The sequence below is a fragment of the Botryllus schlosseri genome, chromosome 12, assembly GCF_051294905.1.
Source record: "Botryllus schlosseri isolate E-star chromosome 12, Bs_hap1, whole genome shotgun sequence".
In the NCBI taxonomy this organism is placed as follows: Eukaryota; Metazoa; Chordata; class Ascidiacea; order Stolidobranchia; family Styelidae; genus Botryllus; species Botryllus schlosseri.
In genome coordinates, this window is record NC_137247.1 from 12,419,668 (window position 1) to 12,445,655 (window position 25,988).

The 25,988-nt window shown below is 39.5% G+C and overlaps 1 protein-coding gene and 1 long non-coding RNA gene across 3 annotated transcripts in view; both read left to right on the forward strand.

Moving 5' to 3' along the window:
• The window catches only part of LOC145451970 (glucose dehydrogenase [FAD, quinone]-like), a 40,906-nt gene extending 31,257 nt beyond the window's left edge, over positions 1-9,649 (forward strand). For both annotated transcript variants that reach the window (XM_080330188.1, XM_080330187.1), the window contains exons 10-13: positions 997-1,141; positions 7,071-7,167; positions 8,514-8,633; positions 8,702-9,649. In XM_080330188.1, the coding sequence (XP_080186314.1) occupies positions 997-1,141; positions 7,071-7,167; positions 8,514-8,633; positions 8,702-8,837 (498 nt within the window). In that variant the 3' untranslated portion in view covers positions 8,838-9,649. The remainder of the gene's footprint in view (positions 1-996; positions 1,142-7,070; positions 7,168-8,513; positions 8,634-8,701) is intronic.
• A 14,328-nt stretch (positions 9,650-23,977) lies between these two features.
• On the forward strand, positions 23,978-24,884 carry LOC145451740 (uncharacterized). Its single transcript, XR_013919020.1, has 4 exons — positions 23,978-24,085; positions 24,159-24,362; positions 24,420-24,608; positions 24,783-24,884. It is a non-coding gene; the product is annotated as an uncharacterized LOC145451740 (long non-coding RNA).
• The last annotated feature ends 1,104 nt before the right edge of the window (positions 24,885-25,988 follow it).

Here is a 25,988-nt window from a genome sequence, read left to right on the forward strand (position 1 = left end):
GCTGTAGAAGTACGTAAAAACTACTTGAGTAGTCTGAAAAAGTAGAAGTACTTCGTTAATGATTACCTTTGTGTGTCGCTTCTTCATTTACTTGAAATTGATTGACTCAGAAGAAGTAATCGAGCACTTGCTGATCCACCTATAAATCGCGCCCAAATATCAATAGCCCCTGCATAACTATACACTAGGGCTGTTCAAAAATAACTTTTTGTTCTGGATTCCAACCATTCAGTCATTAAATTGTCAGGTTACTCTAAAAAACGCTGCACACCAAATTTGGTTCAATTCTAACAAGTATAGAGCTCCGCGGATCCAATTAAAAATTTTAATATGAATGGAAAAATTCAAGAAAAAAATTTAAATTTTTCTGTCAACCCCATGAAATTGTTGAGCTGTCTTCAGAGACGATGCAAAACAAATTTGACTCAATTCCAACTAGTAGAAGCGGAGTTATTGGAGTTTTTCGTTGATAATCCTCCGATTATTTACCAATCAAGGATAATCCGAGAAATATCAACGAAAAACTCCAATAACTCCGCTTCTACTCGTTGGAATTGAGTCAAATTTGTTTTGCATCGTCTCTGAAGACAGCTCAACAATTTCATGGGGTTGACAGAAAAATTCGAAATTTTTTTTTTGAATTTTCCTGCTTAAATTAAATAATTTAATTGGATCTGCGGAGCCCTATACTTGTTAGAATTGAACCAAATTTGGTGTGCAGCTTTTTTTAGGGTAACCTGACAATTTGATAATCGAACGACTGAAATCCAGAAGAAAAAAAATTGAACAGCCCTACTATACACACAGAATAGCAATACAGATCTACGACATCCCTCCATCAGAACTGCAATCTCTGCACGGCTTCTAGTGTGGAAAATTATTCAGCCAATATCTCTTTCGGACGCGCGATTCCATAAGAGAATGAAAAAATACGACTTCGGTACTCCATTGTAATGTATTATATTGATTAAGTGTCTCGAATACATATACGTACAGACTCAGGGATTGATTCTGGTGACAATGCTCGCCCATCCACGATCCACTGGAAGTATAACACTGAACTCGACTGACCCCACAGTTCAACCTAAAATCGACCCAAAGTACTATTCCGACGAAGAGGACTACAGATTGCATATCGCGGGTTAGTAATCATCACTAAATGAGACAGGGGCCAATCGCGATTTTACAGGAAGCTTTAAATCAGGGGTGTTAAACCATTGGGACGCACGTCCAAAAGAGACCACGAACTCTCTGTTGCGACACCATACGAAAAATACGTCCTACTCTTCTAATTAAATTATGCGTTATGATTTATTTTCTAATTTGTGGAAAAGCACCCAACTTCCTGCATTTTGGAATTTAGATATAAAATTCCAATATATCCGTGGGACCCGCAGTAAACTTGCCACAGACCTTCACCAGCAGTCGGCGCACTGGTGGTTGAAAGCCATGCTATAGATTGCTGAAGAAAAAAATGAACTGTGCATCAACAGAGTGTTGGAAGAATAAAATCCTTCATATATGATTTCCATACAAAACGAAAACATTATAATGAATATTCATTGCACATCTGCCATTCCCCTCCAGCATAGTGTCCTATATGGTGTGGTTGTGGACACAGCGAGATTGAACGGCTCATTGCATTTGGGTTGCGTAATCATGCTTTCCATTTCACCTAAAGCAACTATACCGCTCTTTTTGACCGGCTTACCGAGCGCTAAGCTCGATAAAACGGGCATCAATAGAAAGCTACAGCTATACTGATTACGAAAATATCAATTTTATTCTGCTCAGCGTTCTGGAACCCCCCAAAATCAGCCTCGAATTTTGGATTGTGATCGAGTTTGGTATTGTGGCGTAACAATTCTATCTGGCTCTTTTTTCTTAGCTTCGGTCTCGTTTTGCCAGACAGAACTGTTGCGTCACAATGCCAAACTTGGTTGCCTTTGGTTAAATGGAAAGTATGGCGTACCCCAAATACATTGAGATGTTCAATCCCCCTGTGTTCACACCAAAATAGGACATTATGCTTCCAGATACCAGTTCAAAAATGTGGGGCTTCACCTTGTAGACTTTCATCGAATTGGTCTGTCGAAACGCAAGCGTTATATCAATTGCCTATAATCAAAAATTATTTATTATTATTATTATTATATTCTTTATTCACAGTAGGAAACTGGTCAATACACACATAATCCGGGGAGCAACCTGCACCCAAAGGAAAATGGCGAGATTGGAGTAATTTTTTTAAAATTTCAGTAATGCAGTCAAATTGTTATTCCTATGCAATACATTATTATATTCTTTATTCACAGTAAAACTGGTAGATACACACATAATCCGGGGAGCAACCTGCCCCCAAAGGAAAATGGCGAGATTGGAGTAAATTTTTAAAATTTCAGTAATACATTCAAATTGTTATTCCTATGCAATACACGGAGAAGTCAGATTACAGAATTGCAGCAGATGAAGAATTGGCAAGGGTTACAGAGCAGAGGTAGAGATGATTGAAGATGAAGAATCGAAATTACAGAAATTATGCTGTGATTCACAAGCGTAATTTTAGTCCAGTGGTGCATTCAAAGCCTTCCGAAGAATGTGCACAGTGCCCAATAATGTGATCTTTTGGATCATGTCGAATCGAACGTTACCCGGAATTTGTTGGATATGTCTCATGACGAGTCATGAGTTTTTTGCTCACGACCCCTGTAGCACCAATGACTATCGGTACAATGTTTATTTTGCATCGCCACATTTTCTCACATTCCATTTTGAGGTCTGCGTATTTGGAGTATTTTTCTGATTCTTTTTGCAGTAGGTTGTGATCAGCTGGGACAGCCAGTTCAATGAATAAGCATTCTCTTTTCTTTTTTAGTTTGACGATTATATCCGGGCGGTTGCTCCTGATTTCGCGGTCAGTTATAACTGGTACATCCCACAGAATTTTTACTTGTTCGTTTTCTGTCACTGGTGCTGGGCTGTAATCGTACCAATTTTTTGTCGAAGTGGTGATGTTAAAATGTTTGCATAATTCAAGATGAATGTAGTGACCAATCCTATTGTGTCTCCATGTGTATTCGGTAGCTGCAAGTGCACCACAGCCGGACATGAGATGTGCTACAGTTTCATTTTGGTTGTGGCACATTCTGCATTTGCCGTCCGTGTTTTGCTTCAGAATTCTTTTGCGATAGTATTTTGTAGGAAGCGATTGGTCTTGTGCTGCGAAAATGAATCCTTCGCTTGCCGGTTTCAGGCCAGAGCTGGATAGCCAGGTCCATGAAAGCTCGTCTACATGGGGCTGTGAAGTTAACTTCTTGTGCTGTCCATGAAGAGGCATCGACTCCCATATCGTTTCTCTCATTTTCAGCGTTGCATTTTTGTATCGGACTCGTGCTGCTTTTGCTATTGTTGTGGGTTTAGCAACGGTGTTTTCTGCAGTGTACAGGTTAGCTGTTTCCAAGTTGACTTCTCTGGCGTACTTGTCGTGACGATTGCTCAGAGATTTTGTTTTGCGCTGTTTGTCTTCCTGTGCAATGAGTTTGCAGTAAATGTTATCGCTGTTGTTGATGTACTGTGACAAGCCGATGATTTCTGTTTTGAAGGTTTGTTCAATTTCTTGTAGTCCTCGACCACCTTTTTTTCTGGGGATGTACAGTCTTTGTGTATCAGATTTTGGGTGATGCATGTGGTGCATTGTCATCAGTTTTCTGGTCTTTGTGTCCAATTTTTTAATTTCATCTTTACGCCAGTTCACCACACCGAAGCTATATCTCAAGACAGGCACTGCAAGACTGTTTATGGCATTGATTTTGTTTTTGGAATTGAGTTCAGTTTTGAGAATTGACTTGAGCCTGCTGATGTATTCTTTTTTTAGACTTGATTTCATTGCAGCATGTTTAATGTTGTCGCTTTCACAGATCCCTAGATATTTATAGTGATCTTCGGCATTCAATTCTGTTATGGTTTCGTCCATTTTGAAGTTCATGTCGCCAGTGCTGGTGGCTCTTCCGCGTCGTATGGTAAGTTTTGAGCATTTATCCAAGCCAAATTTCATTTTTATATCTTCCGAAAACTCATGAACAATTTTCATTTGGTTATTCAGGTCCGTGTCGGATTTCGCATACAGTTTCAGATCATCCATGAACAAAAGGTGATGAATCTTTTGACCTTCAGAATTTGCTGCTTTTTTCATCACGTATCCTGTTTCATTTTTTCTCAGCAACTCACTGCTAAGTGGAGCTAAGCTGAGGCAGAATAGAAGTGGTGAGAATGAGTCGCCTTGGAAGATACCATTGCATATCTGAATTGTACAGGTTTCTGTTTCACCTTGGTCATGTTTGATCAACAGTTTTGTATGCCAATTTTTCATTGAATTTTCAATAAATCTGATGATGATCGGATTCATTTTGTACATACGCATTGTTTTCAGTATCCACGTGTGAGGGACTGAATCGAAAGCTTTTTTGTAATCTATCCATGCCATGCTGAGGTTAGTGTGTCTCCTCTTGCAGTTTTCAAGAATGGTTTTGTCAAGGAGCAGGTGGTCCTTACAGCCAAGGGCGCCTTCCTTGCATCCTTTCTGCTCAGGCGGTAGAAGATTTTCTAGGTGTTTGTAGCTTCGTTTTGCCAAGATTTTGGTCAGTGTTTTGTACATGGTTGTCAGGCATGTTATTGGCCTGTAGTTCTTGGGGTCCCTGGTGTTTTCATTTTTTGGAATAAGATAGGTGATCCCTTGTGTGAGCCAGGCTGGGATCTCGTGCGAGCTGGTTGAGGATAAAAGCTCATTGTAGGTAACCGCTAGGTAATTATGTGTTGCAGTTAGTTTTTTTTGCCAAAAGTTTTTGATCTGGTCAGGACCAGCTGCTTTCCAGTTCAGTGAACTCTTTAGGGCCTCCTTGATTTCTTGTTTTGTGATTTCTGACCATTGTTGTTCTGGTGTTTGTAGATGGTCAGTGTGGAGGTCTTGTATCCAATTTGCATTTGAGTTGTGCAATTTTTTGGTTTCCCATATTTTCTTCCAAAATGATTCCACATCTGCAGTGGCTGGTATTTTGCTGCTGGTAATTTTTTGATTTGACTTTTGTTTCATCATTCGAAAAAATTGTCCAGGTTTGCGAGCAAATAACAAATTTTGGCGATATTGTGTTTCTCGTTTTTTATATCGTTTCAATCGTTGTGCTTTGGCGCATATTCTCATTTTTAATTCTTCTTGCAACATTGTCACTTTTTCTGTTGACTGCAGTTTGGTTTGGTGCTCCAGTTCTATTCTTTTTACTTTATTTTTTACTTTGCGGGAAACATTTCCTTTTTTTAGTTCTGAGAGTATCGCAACGTCACACCTTAGTTTTGCGATTTTGTTTTCAATTCTGCGTTGCCAAGCTGGCGTATGCCTTCCCCTTTTTTTTGTTGACAGTTCTTGGTATTTTGCAGTGCCTTTCTGAGATAACTGCCGCAGTGCTGTAAATGAGGTTGTTGATTGTTGTCAAGGGACATTGTGGTCTTTCTCCTTGTTTGTCATTTAGAGTTGCAGGAAGTATGGTTTCTGTCAAAATTTTGTTCGCTACTGCAATATCAGTTTTCAGTTTCTTTGTAATTTGTAAGTCAGGTAACTGCACTCTGTCATTTACATTCAATGTGGATTTCATGCGGTCGATGATTTGATTTTTGATCTCCAATTCTAATTCCGTGTCTATGTCGCCATCGTTAGGTATTGTTGATTCATTCGGGTGCCCGGTGGTATTTTGTAATTCTACTTCTGCGATGTTCGGGTCATCAAGTGATTGTTGTGGGTTCAGGTCATCTTGGCCGAATTGCAGTTCCATTGCCTCAGAGTTTTCTATGTTTTTGTTACACATTTCTCCCTCGATTTCTGCGAGTTCTTGTTCAGATAATTTTTTATTTTTTATTACACAACGTCTCATTGTTGCCAGGGTATTGGCAGTCATGGTTGGAGAGTTGTTCGTTCTCTCTTTCCATTTTTGAAAAGTTCCTTCGGTTACTCCTGCCGAGTTTTCAAATTTGGCTAAGAAGTAACATCTCATTATTTCTTTATACTCTTCTTTACTCCATTATTATTATTATTATTATAAGACAGCGTATCATCACGAATCATATGTATGGGTTGAGTCACTTGAGTGTGTATATTTTGAGCTCCAGAACACCCCTGAGACTGGCTCAGCGAACCTGTAGTGTTCCATGGAACACCGGTTAAGAACCTCTGCTCTAGTGAAATACCTCGCGCATAAAACTTTATAGTTGTTTGAAAGCAGAATTCCGAATCTCATAAACTGGCCATCGCCTTTCTCGGGCAGAAAAGACTCCCGAAAGTCACGTGACGACTTTTCGCGACGCCATTTGTAAGCATAATCATCCATCTCCCTTTCCGGGTAGATTTTACGAGGTATCGTTCAAGATAATGCCTACTTCCAAAAATCCCATTTTTACGGGAGTGAATGAATCAATACACCACTTTTTCTGGAGATATATCCCAGAGGTTTGCGGTGTAGTGAGTATACTGTTTATGTACCGCCCTTAGAAATCCAAAATGATGGTACACGACACCCCTGGGATATACTTCAAGAAGATTGGTGGTTTTAACTTATCTTCGCCGATTCGAAGGAGTTTGAAAGTAGAATGTAATATCTGAAGGTGCCGTTCATCTGATTTGCACCGTACGCTATGGTGGAAATCTGATGAATTTTATTCTGCTCGTGGTCCTGGAGCCCTTCAAAACCAGCCTCGAATGGGGCATTGTAACGGAGTTTGGTATTGTGACGCAACCATGCCGTCTGGGAGCGGTGACGAGCAGCGCAAACCACAAACGTATTGGCCATTGTTGCGCAGCCGATTGAGCATTCACACTCTCACTCTCGTGCGCACTTGCTCCTGAGCTAACTAGGATATATAATATGTGTATTCCAGCAATAAACTTTCATATACCACTATTATAATATTAAATTGGCACCTTTCCCAATGTAACATTATAGTTCACGGGTTAACAGACCTGTGAAACAGCAGCCATGCGCACCCTGAAAAATTACTTGCCGACATACTAATTCAACTTTATGTAGGTATCAAGCAAACAGAAAAGATGGTGAATACCAGAGCGCTAAAAAACGTCGGGGGATGGGTAAGACCTGATCAGAACTGCATGGAAAAAACCTACGGGTAAGTATGCGTTACGTGATATATGGCTTCAAAATAGATACATTTACTGCGACCGACTGATGTGCGGACGTCGCGAAATCCAAGATAACCGAAGGGCAATTGACCATGTAATTTCAGATACGATCTGCAATATGGATAAGTGGTGCCGATCCTAGATTTAGTTCAAGATAACCAAAGGGCAATCGACACGGGCCTACGATATCGTAGGCCCGATTCGACCATGTAATTTCAGATATGATCTGGAACCAGGAGAAGTGGTACCACTCCTAGATTTAGTGTATCTTGACTTGACCTAGTGTTCTAGTGTATTTTTCTCATATTTTTGCCAATCTAGTGTTTTTCTTGAGGAAGTAAAGGAGCTCATCAAACTTTTAATGATATGACGCATACGTCCGCAAACGAAAATTTTTCAATGAAGGTCACGGTTGTAGCCAAGTCACAAGGTGCCGAGTCACAAGTCAAACTCACTTTTATAGTTTTGACTCAAGTCAAGTCGAGTTATTTTCAATTCACCACCGAGTCAAGTCTGAGTCCAAGTCAGTGAGTAGAGGGTCGGGTCCGAGTCATAGTGTTTTGACTCGAGTCCAAGTCCAAGTGATTGTGTTCACTGTTCAGTTTTGAATTCAAACCGGTGGAACCCACTTTATTCAACCGTGCTCAAGTGATATATAGAATGGCTCGCAATTATATCGTCATTTTCCTCAGTCCTAATAGTTCCAGCCCCTATTTTCCCAGTATCACGACCAATGTGCCCTCTAAGCTGCGCACGTGCGCAAATGCGCAGTGCTGACACGGTCTCTGCGCACGGAAAATCTAAGTTGAGCACAAAACATCCGAAGGGATGACCTTTTTGTAGTCGTTACGCACTGTTGTCCAAGGGTCTGCGCATTGAGTTGGTGAGTGTGCGCAGACTCGTCAAAAATTATAGGGAACATTGATCACGACTGATAGACGAAATACCATAATGTGACGACTTAACTATTTTTCAAAGTTACGAGGAAATGTCTGTCTTGTCCGTGCTAATCTCGAGTCATATGACTTGGTTTGAGTCATGGACATTGCACAATGACTCGAGTACAAGTCGAGTAACGCGTTTGAGAAAATGACTCGAGTCACCAAAGAATCCCGACTCGAGTCGGACTCGAGTCATTACAACCCTGTTAAAGGTTCTCGTGGACGCCGGTAATAGTGTCGGGTCGACCATTATATGGCAGATTCACGGCTCGGAGTCGCAGGACCATGTCATAGCTCGAATCGGTAGTTCTGGATATAGTCCTATATGCGTCTTATAAATGCACAAGCAGATGCATACCAATTGCACTTTATTTTACTATATATAAATATAGGTCCGACGAATATTACCGATGTCTGATAAATCACCAAGCCATTATGGGATGGCACGCGTGCTGTACTGCCAAAATGGGTTCGGAAACGGATAAACTCGCGGTTGTAAACCCCCAACTACAGTAAGTCAAGTGTGACTGTTATTGCTATTCTCTGCAAACAATTATAGCGCATGCATGGCATTTTTCAGAGTGTACGGAGTTAAAAATTTGAGAGTAGCAGATGCCTCAGTCATGCCTCACATCACAACTGCAAATACGCAAGCCCCATGCTACATGATCGGAGAAAAAGCATCGGATGAGATTAAGAGCACCTGGAGACAATAACGTATTCCAAAGAAATTAAAACGATGATGTAAAATAAAATTTGGATATAAAGATCTACTAAACGAATGTTGTGACTGTCATGTCTAACCTAATGTTATATTGATTTCCATCCTATACCGTACAGTAAATCCACGGGTGGAGAATAGGAGTATTTATAAAATTTGCACCTGAGCTTGGGGTGAATATCAGGTAAACCGCACATTCAGGTATCAAATTATGCTTTCACACCCAATAAAAGAAATCACCAATTCGTATAGAGATATATTCCCAAGGTGTGTTGGTTTACATGTAGGCCTACCACTCCAAGAAATCACAAATGTGGTACACACAAACGGAATCCATTACACCCGTGGGTATATCCTATATCTTCATAAGTACTATACAGTGATGGCAAGATCTGATGCGTCAGCTTCTACTGTGAAAAGAATTGTTCTTTAGTAAGTAGAAAGGCAACGGTAGCTAGTTTCTGTTAAAACATATCGATTGCACCACGTGATTTCTTGCCTAATGGAACCATGACAGTGATCACCAGAGCGATATTTTTGAAATGTCAAAATAAGTCAAAGTTTTGTCACAATTGTAGCGTTAGGTCAGAAATTGTCAAAATTGTTACCAAAGTCAAACAAATTTTGCTACCTGCATTTCGTTTGTATCGTAGATGTTTGCACTGTCGGTGAACTTATCATTTGACATTTTACAGCTTGTAGCCTACTTTATACGCCTAACGGTTGTAAACGGCCCTTTATCTGCTCATTGTGAATCATAAACGGCCAAATGAAATAAATATGTTGACAACCGCAATGAAGCAAAAATGCGAGGGCATTGGTTCTTATACCAAGGAGCGCATGATGAAAAATTGTGATGTAGACAGCGTTGTCAGAATGAAGCAACATGGTGTGTCACCAGCAGTATACGCACGAATTAGTGTTGCCAGCCAACAACTTCTGCTGTTGAGCGTTCTTTCTCCATTCTTGGCAAACTACGTAGTAAGGACAGACACTTTCTACCAGAGAATGAAGGAAAGTATCTTTCGTTATATTACAACAATTTTTAATTATTTCTTCCATAATACGTGATGTAACTATACTTGATTTCTTCATAAGGCCAGATTTCGTAAAAAATACTGGTTTTTTCATGTAAAAATTTGTCAGTTTGTTTTCTGATTAAACTACTTCGTAAGGACCAGAAATGAAGATAAGTAGTACAATTCTAACATTATGTGGGGAAAACACCTAATTTACGCACATTGGGTCAAAATTTGGTCAAAACTAAGTTTTTAAAGGTCAAAAATGTCAAAATTTTGATTTTTTAGGTCAAAATATTCCGTTGTTTAGGAAAAAAATCGCCCTAGTAAATAGCGGTCCGATTTTTGTTGAGTAGCGATCAATTGAGTTGAATAGGCAAACAGTCCTGTAATCATTTTCAACTGTGTATCAGATTCGAGATATGACCAGGGTATGGTTAGAAGTGAAAAGACAGAACAGGCTGATATCCAACCTTGTACCCCAAAATTGCTATTTCAGACTTTGTAACTTACGTCGTAGCTTCAATACTCATAAGGATGGATTGTGACGCAGGTTTTATGAGGGCTTTCAGTTTGAACTCATCATCGGCTTGATACACTCCAGCGACCGACTTACTCCGCGGTATAAATTGAGTAGAACAATTTCATTCCAACTTATGTAGTGTATGCACGTATGGAACGTAGGAAGGTATGGACGTAGGATTTATGACCGCGATATAATTATGAGTTATGCTCTGGTTTCGTGTGCCATGGGTGTATATTCGCACTTGTATATCAGAGATGGTGCACGGGTGGGAACACAAACTCTTTTCGCTAAGAGGGATAAGTAAAAACGCAGAAGAGAGCGCCTCGCTAGCCAGTCGGGTGTGATAATGACCATGTGACCGAAGTCCTGCAAAGAACGGATTGGCGTTGTTTTCCTTGGTTGAATCATACTCTTGACGTTGGTAATGAAGGATTGTGGCGCAATGCGCATTTACAGCCCTTGGTTCACTGTGGCTGGATATATTTGCTAAATTTATGGCTATTTGTGTGGTCACTAGTCATTTTGCGTTGCCCTATCGAGTATGCTGGACACCAGGACCGAAACAGCACTTTGTCAGCCCCCCCCGCCCTGCCTCACACACCAAAATAAAACGTTGGTCTTGGGGCCTCCATAGAATGATAAACCAAAGTTATGGGGGTTTAGCCCCCCACACACCCCTCCGGTTCTGCCTTTGTGCCGCTACTTATCGACAGAAACTGTTGTACTGTTTAGTGAGTCAGCTAGTATCGTCTAAGCGCGGAAATTTTCTATAATCCATGATTGAACTGATCAATACGATGGGAAATGGCATATACATTGCTATCAATTTTCATTCCTTCTCTGCACACGTAATCAGATTTACCGGTATAACTGATTGAGCTGTCTTGGAAAATGTAAGACCCGTAAATAATAATTGAACAGGCTTCGGGTGGACCCATCGGTAAAATGACTTCGTTACATGATGTTATTTTGTGACATTCAGTCTGCTATGTCAAAAGATTGAGATCACCCAAAAGTACTAAGCTGAAAGACGCACACGATTTCAAATTTGTATTTCTTCACTTGCAAATAATTTTTCCCCGCGGGATAGCATTTGTCTTGCGGGGTTCTGATTGTCAGGCCAGGAAGATTCGGGGCCAGCCATTTTGCGCCTATGGACAATAGGGCTGTTCAAAAATAACTTAATATTTCACTTATTAAATTGTCAGGTTACCCTAAAAAACGCTGCACACCAAACTTGGTTCAATTCTAACAAGTATAGGGTTACGCAGATCCAATTAATTTTTTTAATTCAAACAGGAAAATTAAAAAAAAAATCAAATTTTTCTGTCAAACCCATGAAATTGTTGAGCTGTCTTTAAAAAAGATGCAAAACAAATTTGATTCAATTCAAACTAGTAGAAGCGGAGTTATTGGAGTTTATCGTTGATATTTCTCGGATTATCCTTGATTGGTGGATAATCCGAGGATTATCAACGAAAAACTTCAATAACTCCTCTTCTACTAGTTGGAATTGAGTCAAATTTGTTTTGCATCGTCTCTGAAGACAGCTCAACAATTTCATGGGGTTGACGGAAAAATTTGAAATTTTCTTTTTTAATTTTCCTGTTCATATTAAGATTTTTAATTGGATCTGCGGAGCCCTATACTTGTTAGAATTGAACCAAATTTGGTGTGCAGCGTTTTTTAGGGTAACCTGACAATTTAATGACTGAATGGCTGGAATCCAGAACAAAAAGTTATTTTTGAACAGCCCTAATGGACAATTAAACATATATGTATATATATCGAAATTTTCAGTCAACATGAGGGCAGTCCTTTTCGGCCACATTTTCTCGCTTCCGATCGTTCTGGCACACTTCTCGGAGTTGCATGTTACATGGCGTAAAACCTGATATGTCTTGATGCGTCGTGACACGGTAATGACCGACGCCGAAATGCCAATTTCTTTCAATGACGCGTATTTTTTTATTGGGGAAGGGTACCCAAAATAACATATTTGCCAACATTAAATCGCGCACTGAGTTGCATATATTTCCAAGAAAATACTCAATCATTTATGATAACTCACGAAATAATTTTGGTTCCTCTTCGCGCTCACCCCCCCCCCCCTTCCCCTGGGTGCGGCAGTTACGGTCCCGCTGAACCTCAATTGTGGAACATCATCTTGCCGGCCATCCGACAGTCGTCCAGCATGTCGACTGCAGTCGAAGCAATTTCTTCTAAATGAATACTAGTCAGCCTTCAAGATTACTTGACCACCGCCAAATATATCGATCTCTCCTTCCGACACATGCCACCTCATGATATCGCTTGCCTTTTATATTATCTGCTTTACTCTTCATTCAGTGTGCATGCCTCTTCTTTGCATCGCCTATGCCAAGGTGTGTGTCTGATTTCAAAAACTGCTCCAAGTTGTTTCGACACCTACCTATTTCATTGTATCGCAGTTTTGTGATGTTATGGAATGGCGAAAATATTACTAAACTGATGATTGCGTTAGTTAAGAAGAATGCATCCTGCAATTTCCAATGTGACCATCTCCGATTTACTTCCAAACGTTTGCAACCCTTCGACAAAATCCACACTTTTAAAGCCTCCAATTACTGTAACCATGCAAACTACTTCTACCTGTAATTGAGAAGAAATTCATGGCATTACATCCACTTCGACTTGAGTGCCAACGTTGACTACTTTGACTGCAGCTGATTTTACCACGATATTTGTCTAATACCAGTAATCAGATTCTCTGGTATCTCTTCGAAATATCTACTTCTGCTTTTAATTGAGTAGCATATCACGACATTACTCCTATATGAGTGCTAACTTCGACTACTTTGGCGACATCTGAATTTACCACAAAATTTGTCTAATGCCAATCATATTCGTTCACATTACTTACATCGTAAAGATGTAAACACTATGATCATATTAACAGCTATTGGTGTCAATTACTTTATGAATTATATAAAAAGGCCACTATTTTATTTCTTAAACGCCTTTCCTTTATACAATTTAAAAAGTAATTTCGGAATGTTACTGCCTTTGCCAGACGGGAAAAAAGCGTCATGTCAGACAGCGCGACTCGCCAGGCACTGAATTCGGAACACCACCCGGGTCATTACTAGGGCTGGGCAAAATCGAGTACCAGAGTGATTCGATTCTGAATCACGTATTATGCTTCGAGTCGAGTATCACTCACTATGACGTCACAACAGAATGTAATATGTCAAAGTTCAAATATGTACCTTTTATGCTCCCACAAAGAATACAATGCCGGTTATCCATCACATCAACCATACAAGTTTCATTGTACTTGTTGACACAATGTTGAGGGATGATCATGACTTCAATAGGCGTTTCGAAGTACAGAACTTCAATATTGCAGCAAACAATACGTTCATATTGTTAAATTTATTCCACTGGAAGCTTTTCGACAGGCTCTCTTCAGCAGTGAGAGAGGGAGAGAGAGAATCTTTATTCGTATACATTACATATCAACATTACACTACAAAAAAAAAACAGTGAAATGCGACATGCAAGGTAGACGGGAGGCTCGATATGACAAAGTCTTCAGAGCCGAGAGTAGTTAGTATGATCGGTCGCGAATCGTAATGGGTTCTTATGGGCCCTCTGGTGAGGTGCCGCGAAACTCGTGTTGGTGATGGCACCCTTTTGACCCCCCCTTCCGCTGGTGAGGTGCCATGTGTTCTTATGGGATCTCTGGTGATGGTACCCTTTCGGGTATAGGCTTCGTCGGTGATGTGCCGTGAAAACTCGTGTTGGTGATGGTACTCTTTCAGACCCCCTATCGCTCGTGATGTGCCATTGTTTCTTACGAGATCTCTGGTGATGTGCCATTGGTTCTTATGGGATCTCTGGTGAGGTGCGATGTGTTCTTATGGGTGCGGTCGTGATTCGCCTTTTCGGGTATAGGGCGTGGTCGTGATTCACCGTGAAAACTCGTGGTCGTGACTCGCCTTTTTTGCTATAGGCGGTGGTGGTGATTCGCCTGTCGTGTATTCTTACGGGATCTCTGGTGATTTACCATGTGTTCTTATGGGTGTGGCGGTGATTCGTACTTTCGAGTATAGGCATCTCTCGCGCGGTGTTGAATATGTACGAGTCACCAACAATAACCGCACAAACGGAAACGTGGCTTGTTGTGCAATAGGATTACGCAGTGCGTGCGACCTATATTTCGAATGACCTGCGCGCTGAATTGTTTCCCATGCAGCTGTGTGCTACTATCGATTATTACACTAATCCAGTCAGTGTGAAATAGTTTGCTAAATCTAGGAATCACTTCCAAGGTAATATTTTGGTAATTAGTTTACCGCAGAGCCGGCGTAGACGGCGATTCGAATATCAACAATAACCGCGTTCACAAACTAACACTTCAAAAATGTGTGAAATAGTTTGCAAAACCCCGCGATCGCTGACAAGATAATGTCTCGGACATAACCATCTCTCGTGGTGTGGATTTACAGAGGTAGGAATCACGCACAAGTAATATTTTGGTAATTAGTTTGTCACGGAGCCGGTGTAGACGGCGATTCGGTTACCAACAATCAGTAAGTCGCGAAACTGGATTTCACTGGTAAGATTTAATAAGTAACGAATAACAGAACCATCGCAGACGGTGATTCGAAAACCAACAATTTGACACTTTCTGGTGGTCGCTATATGTTTTGACACTCCGGAATAGTGGTGGACTTTAGTTGCGTGATAAGAATATTCAAGCAATGTGTCAATTTGTCAACTCGAAATGGAACTTGCTACACAGCTCAAGTTGATTCGTATCTGAATGTGTTAATTCGGTACAATTCTAATTATTTTGAGAAATCTTTTCGTGATCTTTTGATTCGACCGTAACCTGAATATTACTGACGCCGACTTTCAGCCACATCTAATTATTCGCACATTCCGCGCCGCTGCCTATAGAATCAATACCAACTATAACTCTACAAGAATCAAGAATCACAAGTATGTGCATTATACAGTTATTGTCTTTATCAACATGAAATCAAACTCTTAACAAAAACACGCAACTAATCATTTGCCAACTCTTACATTACCAAAAAATTCAGGTATTGTTGATTGAAAATCCTTGAGTCCTTATTATCAAAAATGTTATAGTGCCGCATCCGAATCCATTTGCAGGATGTACTAAAAGTAAATTAGGATAATCCAAAATGAAATATTAGGACTTTGACATAGTCTGAATTGAAATAGATTGACAAACATGACTACCAACTTTCACCCAGTCACATTTCGAGATTATACGCACATTGATTTGAAACAAGTAATGAAACATTGCAACTCTATTCGCAATCCCGCTTTCCGTTTTTCAAAGAGACATTTAACATCTTACCATACTCAAAAGAATTATTCACAACATTAACCGGTGTTAAAAATCTAGTTTTCACTTACTTGATTAGCCTATATCACCACAACTCACAAACTTGAAATAATTCATCCTGGCTGTATTCGTATGACCGATAATTTTTATTCAATTGTAAAGGTAGTTACTATTCTCAAGACAAAGTATTTAAGTTATTTTTTGTTGCAATTGAGTTAACGGAAATAGTATTACGTCTCGACATCTTACCATCTTAACATACTCAAAGAGTCAACCACAAAAACTTTATCAAGTAAATCCGTTTGTAACTTACCCGATCAACTCAAACAGTATCAGTATGAAAAACAGCTAAGTATACACGACTCCATACGATACTAAAACCTAAAATCCATACCAAGTTTGGTTGTATTCATATTCCGACGACTCGTCTTTTTTTTTTGTTCAACTGTAAAAGTCGTTACTATTCTGCAAGACAAAGTAGTTACTACGCGGGCTATTCTGCAAGACAAAGTAATTACTACTCGATATATTCCGCAAGACAAAAGTAATTACTACTCGGTGCAGGTGACTTGAGATTAATATAATATGTTTTACTATACGAGATTTGAAAGTCTGATCAATGTAGTTGAGAATTCATTTCTTACAATCGAACGCGGGCGTTATATCGAAAGTTATCATGCTGTAAACATACTTCGCGTTGATTTGACATATGTAATAGCTGATCATGACTTGATTAATAAATTATTCGTGCTAACTAGACCTGGCGTTGTGGTGAAGGTTATTGTGACAGCAACAAACTTTTCATTACCGCTGTTATAAACATATTGAGTTGTAAACTATGTGTGTCTAAAATGTTCTTGATTGGTAAATTATTTAACCTTGGTACCAACCGCGCAGTGTATTGTAGATATCAGGAAATATTTTACAAATGTAATTGTCTCCAGTAACCATGACTAAAGATGAAACAACAATTTCCTTTGTTGAACAACAACCGGTACAATACTTTATTGTCGGAATCTGCGCTGGGAATTGAAACACTTTCGCGCATTACCCGGTGTCAAGATATCACACTAGGTGAATTGACATACCGCCGCTTGATTAATGCTTAATCCGTTCGCACCATTTCACACACACTTTGATCATCACAACTTGGAATATGTTTGCTAGGTACCCCCTATTCAACTATACTTGAGTAATACAGACACCTCTTAAGAGTAATAAAATCGAAATACGCGTTACACTGAAATCTACAAAAATGTGGTTGTATTGTTGTTCATAGTCGTGATCATAAATTATCATTTGAATCTTCTAAAGTAATTGTAATCATAAAACGAAACCACTGGCCATCAGTACCATGACAAAAGCTTATTGCAGGAAGTTTGCTAAATTCATCCTAGTTCGTTAACTGGAATTATTTGTAGAACGCACACCATCAAAGAAAAACACGTAACACGTAACACGAATTCTAGTTGCAATTGAATTCCTAGTAATTTTCTATGCGTACGCAACTATAGTGTCGGTTTTCTGGGCCCAAGACCTAAAAGAACATCTTTGAGTTGTCAAAATGACACACATATTTGAAAATATCACTTACCGGATTAAGGCTAAAGCATCGACAGCACAGACGTGGATTATTATTATTTATTTCGTAATCATTTCAACAAAATTACACACACTGTATAATACATTGGAGGTTTTTTTGAGTGACACGAGAGTATATCGGATCACTACGAACTTAAGGAGTATTTTACTCACTCGTCGCATTATGGATATTGACCAACGTCGCTTAATCGGTCTACATCGTTTTTCTAAAGGTAAATCATATCCATCCAATAGAAAACAATTTCACTAGTTTGGTAATGAAACCGAAGTCTTCATTCAATATTTTGTTTGTGTCAAATACTTTACAATAAACACACTGGAGTGGTTGAGCTTTACATCATCAAGCTGTCATCTGTAAATCAAGCTTACATCCGATTTGTAACTGTATCGTTTAACTAACCGAGTTGTACGCCCGGTTTGATATTTTTGTCATTTAGAGATTGCCGAACATACCAAACGATACACATTCACTTACGAAATACTGTGTTGATCGTAATTTCCATCATCGTGATAATCGAAGTACATTTGTTTATTCATGACACACGAAAATACTCGATATTCTCATGCTACGAACATACGCAATGATTGGTGACGCTTTCAAACTGCCTCGATATCACAAGAACTTTATTGTCTGAATGGATGTTCATGTGTCTTGATAATCAAATAGTTCAACACAGAACTAGTACTAACAGAAACATCAGAGTTGTTTACACAAAAGTTTGTATGTGTACAGTATGCGAATACCATGTGTTGAACTTTCGTGAAAGAAAAGCATACTCACTTCCAGAGGGTTATGTCAATGCCATAGCAGTAAATCAGCTACTCCAACAACAAAGTACACATGTTTTCTAGTCACGGTCCTTACATCTTTCACATAGATCAATCTACTTTGCTAACGAAAAGTGCTGAGTCATCGCATGATTACCCTCACAACAAAACAGCTAGAAGATATTATCATACAAAAATATTCCTAACCCTTTGCGCACCAGTGACAAATCATACAACAAACATTTTTTGTGAGTCGAATTGTTGTTCAGTGTCAAGTCTACCTGTTGAAACGTACATTAAAACAACACAGTCACAATTCAATTAAACCACTAATCTATTTTCATTTCGTCACAAACTGTCACATACAGAAAAATAAATTTTCTTTCTCCAACACATACTTGTAACCAATCGCTTTCATGAAACACACAACTCCATAAACATAGACATTCCGATGTAGTCAAGAAATATTTTTATTAATCAAAATCATCGACTTCTGTTCACGGTGTTAGTGTGTGCATGGCATACCTGTGGGTCCCCGTATTAAAATGGACACGACACGACTGAATGTAAGGGGATAGAAGTCTATCGCGTCGATTTACATGTGGTCTTCGCTACGGTTTCAAAAAACGAATCATCTATTTTACATTGGTCGAGACCGAGCGAGTCAGTTACATGTATTCGAGGTAATGATTTTGCTTGTCATATGCGAATGATAGGTTTGCTACTCCGACAAATCAAATCAACATACAGCAATCTTCTGACGATCATAATAGCAATTTCATATTCCGCCACTTCGTAATTGTATACGCACGAAAAGTATATTGTACAACTCGACAACTACGTTTAACAAGACCAATCACACTACCAGCGTTGAACACAAGATACCTACCCAAGTCAAAAATATCATACTGGTTTGGACAACTGACGTTTACCTGTGTAAAATTATAATTTTCACTTGGTGATCTATCCTTTTCTAGAGTAACAAACCCTTATCGCTTAAAAATCTATTTTTTTTCCTACATCAAAAAACTATTTTCACTTGGAAAAAATACTTTTACCTAGAGTAACTAATCATTTTCTTTTGAAAATATATTTTCTCCCTGGGTAACAAACCTTTTTCACTTGGAAATCTATTTTTTCTCTGGGTAACAAACCTTTTTCACTTGGAAATATATTTTTTCTCTGAGCAACAAACCTTTTTCACTTGGAAATATATTTTTCCCTGAGCAACAAACCATTTTCACTTGGCGGGTCGTCGTTTACCTGAGTAAAAATATCATTTTCCTTTGGAGATCTGGCGTTTACCCAGTGTAACAATACATTTTCTCTTGGCCATCTAGCTTTTCCTAGAGTAACAAAACCATTTTCATTTTGAAATCTGACAAACACACCTGACAATTTGGTATTTGTTGTATTGACGATAGTTTGAAATAGATTACAACGAACAGTGACGGAAATATACACGGACTACCGGTTTCAGAGTATACCCCCATCAGTCGTATCACATCAATATCATCGGTTAACCACATACAATATGCCCTTGTACACCGAAATGCATGTTTTGGAAAATTGGACAATAGGCTTCGATAGTTCTGTGATGTCCGGGTTCGTGCTTTGGATTTTCCAGAGTCAAAATGTCTGAATAAAACACCTCCTCGACGATGGTTGGTATGTGGATAACGGGATTCAAAAAACGGTTGGATTTATGTCACCCATCGCGATAACAATTCCAGGTCGAGTTTTCCCCCGCATGTTTACTATATTGTGTCTTTATTGGTCAATGTATGTCTCGACATTCAGTTTGAAATCGGAAACCCTGATAAAGTATGTAACCGGATCCGGATATCAACTCTGAATCGATAACCCAATGAATAATATTCAAAGTAAGCATGTTACACCCCGTGTTTCCACGAAAAAATACCATCCAGACATACGTCGCGCTTGTTTGCCCACAGCAGTATACGCGTAAATGGAAGTGTGTGACATTGCATGCAATGTGTTGGTATACAAACATCGGGGAGTAAGCCTTCGATCGACAGACATTATCATAGCCGGAATTTTGATACAGATCGAATGTCATCAAGCACACCCGATAACAATGTCATACCAATAAGCCACATTGCAATGACTCTGAGTCCATCTGAAGCATGACATACAGACACACAAACATGGAACCCTAACATGGGTTATTCGCACGACGGTGAAAGTGACCTGTACAACATATACCAATTGGGCGTTCACAGTCGAATATGCGAACCATGCACAATCATATACCCAGATTTTTGTTGGATATGTACGAAACCGATAAATCGATACATTTCTTTTCCTTCGCCGTCAATAATACAAAGGTCATTCCAATTCATCACTCGAATGTGAGGTTCGTCTGGTGTAAAATCCATCTCAAATAACACCAAAGTGTGCCTTCCGTGTTTTATTATTTCCACCGTCGCATCTTGTCTGTGTCGTAACACTATGGTGCAGGGACTTGATCTCAATTTACATGCAATTCCCGATGATATTGACCAATTCAATCATTAATTGGTGAAATTTTTCGAACTTCGCGCGAATAGGCGAGAATAGCTGCCTCAGTAAATGGATACCCAATGTAGATACCTATAATAGGCTATCAGCAAATAGCGGATAGCCTAATGGGGGTCTGGAATCAGATTTACCAGTAGCACTGAGTGAGCTGTTGTATAGGAAAATAAAGGGCACGTAATTGACAATTAAACATATTCGAGCGTGCCTGCAGGTACAATTATTCGTTACCAGGGCTGTAACAGCACTTCGTCATCCCCCCCTAACAAAACACGATGGTCCTGGGCTCCCATCGGGTGATAAACCAAACTTCCGGGTGACTTCACTCCCAGACCCCCATTAGGCTATCCGCTATTTGCTGATAGCCTATTATAGGTATCTACATTGGGTATCCATTTACTGAGGCAGCTATTCTCGCCTATTCGCGCGAAGTTCGAAAAATTTGACCAATTAATGATTGAATTGGTCAATATCATCGGGAATTGCATGTAAATTGAGATCAAGTCCCTGCACCATAGTGTTACGACACAGACAAGATGCGACGGTGGAAATAATAAAACACGGAAGGCACACTTTGGTGTTATTTGAGATGGATTTTACACCAGACGAACCTCACATTCGAGTGATGAATTGGAATGACCTTTGTATTATTGACGGTGAAGGAAAAGAAATGTATCGATTTATCGGTTTCGTACATATCCAACAAAAATCTGGGTATATGATTGTGCATGGTTCGCATATTCGACTGTGAACGCCCAATTGGTATATGTTGTACAGGTCACTTTCACCGTCGTGCGAATAACCCATGTTAGGGTTCCATGTTTGTGTGTCTGTATGTCATGCTTCAGATGGACTCAGAGTCATTGCAATGTGGCTTATTGGTATGACATTGTTATCGGGTGTGCTTGATGACATTCGATCTGTATCAAAATTCCGGCTATGATAATGTCTGTCGATCGAAGGCTTACTCCCCGATGTTTGTATACCAACACATTGCATGCAATGTCACACACTTCCATTTACGCGTATACTGTTGTGGGCAAACAAGCGCGACGTATGTCTGGATGGTATTTTTTCGTGGAAACACGGGGTGTAACATGTTTACTTTGAATATTATTCATTGGGTTATCGATTCAGAGTTGATATCCGGATCCGGTTACATACTTTATCAGGGTTTCCGATTTCAAACTGAATGTCGAGACATACATTGACCAATAAAGACACAATATAGTAAACATGCGGGGGAAAACTCGACCTGGAATTGTTATCGCGATGGGTGACATAAATCCAACCGTTTTTTGAATCCCGTTATCCACATACCAACCATCGTCGAGGAGGTGTTTTATTCAGACATTTTGACTCTGGAAAATCCAAAGCACGAACCCGGACATCACAGAACTATCGAAGCCTATTGTCCAATTTTCCAAAACATGCATTTCGGTGTACAAGAGCATATTGTATGTGGTTAACCGATGATATTGATGTGATACGACTGATGGGGGTATACTCAGAAACCGGTAGTCCGTGTATATTTCCGTCACTGTTCGTTGTAATCTATTTCAAACTATCGTCAATACAACAAATACCAAATTGTCAGGTGTGTTTGTCAGATTTCAAAATGAAAATGGTTTTGTTACTCTAGGAAAAGCTAGATGGCCAAGAGAAAATGTATTGTTACACTGGGTAAACGCCAGATCTCCAAAGGAAAATGATATTTTTACTCAGGTAAACGACGACCCGCCAAGTGAAAATGGTTTGTTGCTCAGGGAAAAATATATTTCCAAGTGAAAAAGGTTTGTTGCTCAGAGAAAAAATATATTTCCAAGTGAAAAAGGTTTGTTACCCAGAGAAAAAATAGATTTCCAAGTGAAAAAGGTTTGTTACCCAGGGAGAAAATATATTTTCAAAAGAAAATGATTAGTTACTCTAGGTAAAAGTATTTTTTCCAAGTGAAAATAGTTTTTTGATGTAGGAAAAAAAATAGATTTTTAAGCGATAAGGGTTTGTTACTCTAGAAAAGGATAGATCACCAAGTGAAAATTATAATTTTACACAGGTAAACGTCAGTTGTCCAAACCAGTATGATATTTTTGACTTGGGTAGGTATCTTGTGTTCAACGCTGGTAGTGTGATTGGTCTTGTTAAACGTAGTTGTCGAGTTGTACAATATACTTTTCGTGCGTATACAATTACGAAGTGGCGGAATATGAAATTGCTATTATGATCGTCAGAAGATTGCTGTATGTTGATTTGATTTGTCGGAGTAGCAAACCTATCATTCGCATATGACAAGCAAAATCATTACCGCGAATACATGTAACTGACTCGCTCGGTCTCGACCAATGTAAAATAGATGATTCGTTTTTTGAAACCGTAGCGAAGACCACATGTAAATCGACGCGATAGACTTCTATCCCCTTACATTCAGTCGTGTCGTGTCCATTTTAATACGGGGACCCACAGGTATGCCATGCACACACTAACACCGTGAACAGAAGTCGATGATTTTGATTAATAAAAATATTTCTTGACTACATCGGAATGTCTATGTTTATGGAGTTGTGTGTTTCATGAAAGCGATTGGTTACAAGTATGTGATCATGTTCAGAATGAGCTGTAAATGTCTATAAACTCTGAATCACTTGATCAACTAGTAGACCTTCCACATATATTTATACGCCCGCCAGAAAAAAAGTGGTTATGCCTTTCGATTGATATCTCTTCCCTGGAAAATATGCCCCCGCCCCAAGAAATTCAATATCACAGTGGAATTGTGGCGGTTTTTATTAGAAACTTCCCGTATTCAACACATATTTATGTGAGACATCCCGAGCACCCAATATTATACTTTTACAAGAGACACATTTAATAGAAATAGCAAAATTTTTAAAAAGGGAAGAATCAAACGATACCGAATTATCAACTGGTTACTGGCGCAGTATGCCTGTAGTTTCTCTTATATGACAAAACAAATCCGATAAAAAACAAGTAGCCTAAATGTCCGATTCCTTTTTTCCCACCACCCGCAGTTTATCCTAACATTGTCGTGCAAACAAGGTAATATGTTATCCCTCGATACTACAAGTCTGAGAATTTCCGAAAATTATGAAACTTGGTATATGCCTATATACAGATAGAATCGCGTCGCATCCAACTTACTCATGTCGACGATGCAGAAGTATCTTGTGATATCAGCACAGCGGACTATTTCCTGTTTATGGATCCATTCAAACACCAGTTTCTAAAATTTTCGCGTTCAGCAAGACTCACGGATTCGCAGTTGAGCACTGAGCAGTCATCAACAGACATTCAGTTGACCACGGCAGCGGCATTATGCGCGAATACTTATTATACATGTCGATTGTGACATGTAACTTTCAAGCGAAGGCCTATGGTGTGAATGGAACCCTCGAAAAAGATACGATGAAGTTAGTAGAATGTGAATAGGCTACATGAATTAGTGCGGAGGGTTCGCGTTTAACTCGTGTACCAATATTTCAGGATTTTATCAGAAAACGGACATTTAGTAGTGCTTTCCAATGGATGCGAGGGGTGTCAGAATAACTGGTTATCATGACTAGGGTGGAGTAGGCTACGTGTGACACTCCTGTTCCAGGAAATCCGAAAGATATACCTCAATGCTACAACTCTTTGCAAAATCGTCAGCGCTCTTGCAATGACACTGCCTTGATTTGCAAGCAATTTGTAAGTCAGATCACAATTGCATATGGACAAATGAAAAACAGTTCGGTCGTATTTCAGGATTGGAGATTATGCCTTCACAATGAGTCTTGTACCGGCCAGTGGTCTATGTGGTCAAATCTCACCAGCACTTGCTCGCAAGAATGCATGCTTCAGACGAGAAATCGAACTTGTGTGCACGAAGGCAAAGTTGCTCCCGGACTTTGCTACCCTTCGGGGTAGGCTAAACATTATGACATCATAACTGAGGTAACGCAGATGCGGCGAATGAACTTTAGAGTCACATCGAATTTGAGTTTCGCGAAATTCGGCTCTCAAATATCACCGATTATATCACTTACATTTGGTGACATGTATAAAGTATTTTTAGAGATAGGTAATTTACAGAATTCATCACGGAACCGGAAAATATTACCTTCACAGAAATGCACAGAAGATAATTGTCAATCGTATGCATACATTTACCCGGCTGTGTTTGGAGTCAAATTTATGGTCTTAGTCGTAGGAGCAGCAATGACCTCTCGATACAGTATGCGACACATTGTCCTTTATAACAAGTTAAAATTGTCCAATAAATGCTGTCCGATAGCAGAATTACATGCTGTTACTTGGTCATAATCACGCATGGTAACTAGGGACTGTGATGATGAAGCAGACATGTCATCACCCTGCGAATTCCTAATTTGACGTGGGACGTGTTGACGAATTCTTTGTTGCAAGCGTTGAGATGTGCGACCCACATACCGACTGTCACATCGGCACGTATATTGGTAAATTATGTTACTCTGATCAATCGCAGGAAGCACATCCTTACGCGTTGCTGGTAGTAAAGACTTCGTAGTAAATATGACACGGGGTATTTTCTATATTTCGAACTTGGTTAACCTCATTTACTGGCGTTCACTGCTGAAGAGAGCCAGTCGAAAGCTTCCAGTGAAATAAATTTAACAATACGAACGTATTGTTTGCTGCAAGATCATGACTTCGGACATGTGCTATTTTCAGTAACGTTCCTAGCTTGGTAGGCTTCTATATGCTTCGTATGCTACAATACGGTCAATCACTGTTTCAAGGCTTCAACAGAGAAAATTAGTATCGAAACTATAATTCTCATTGATAAATTACCTTTCAATGGCGAGGAGCGTAATCAGCGTATAATTTCAGTACTCGAACAAATCGTATTTACTACTCGACTCGAATCATTAAAATTAATACTCGATTCCGATTCGAGTACTCGAATTATTGTGCCCACTCCTAGTCATTAAATGCTCATTCGTGATCGTGTTCGAAATCGCGTTCGTGCTCGGGAGTTTGCCCAACCGAACAGAATATTTATCATCGGGATACGTATTGCATGTTTTGTTCGTACTCGTGACTTCAGTTCGTGATGAGCTGGAAGTGGTAAAATGAACAGAGAAGGATTCCTTGATTGCTTGACCACCCATCTAAATTTGTTAGCGACAAATTCTGGGAATTAATATTTAAGTGCAAGCAGAAGTCCAGACAATGAAACGAATCAAAGACTTTTTGAGACCTGAATTTTCTTTATAGCAGTAGTGAAGTTAGCTGGGTTATACGCAGACCAATCCCAGAAGGCCACGTCGCCTTAATTGCCACGCCTACATTGCC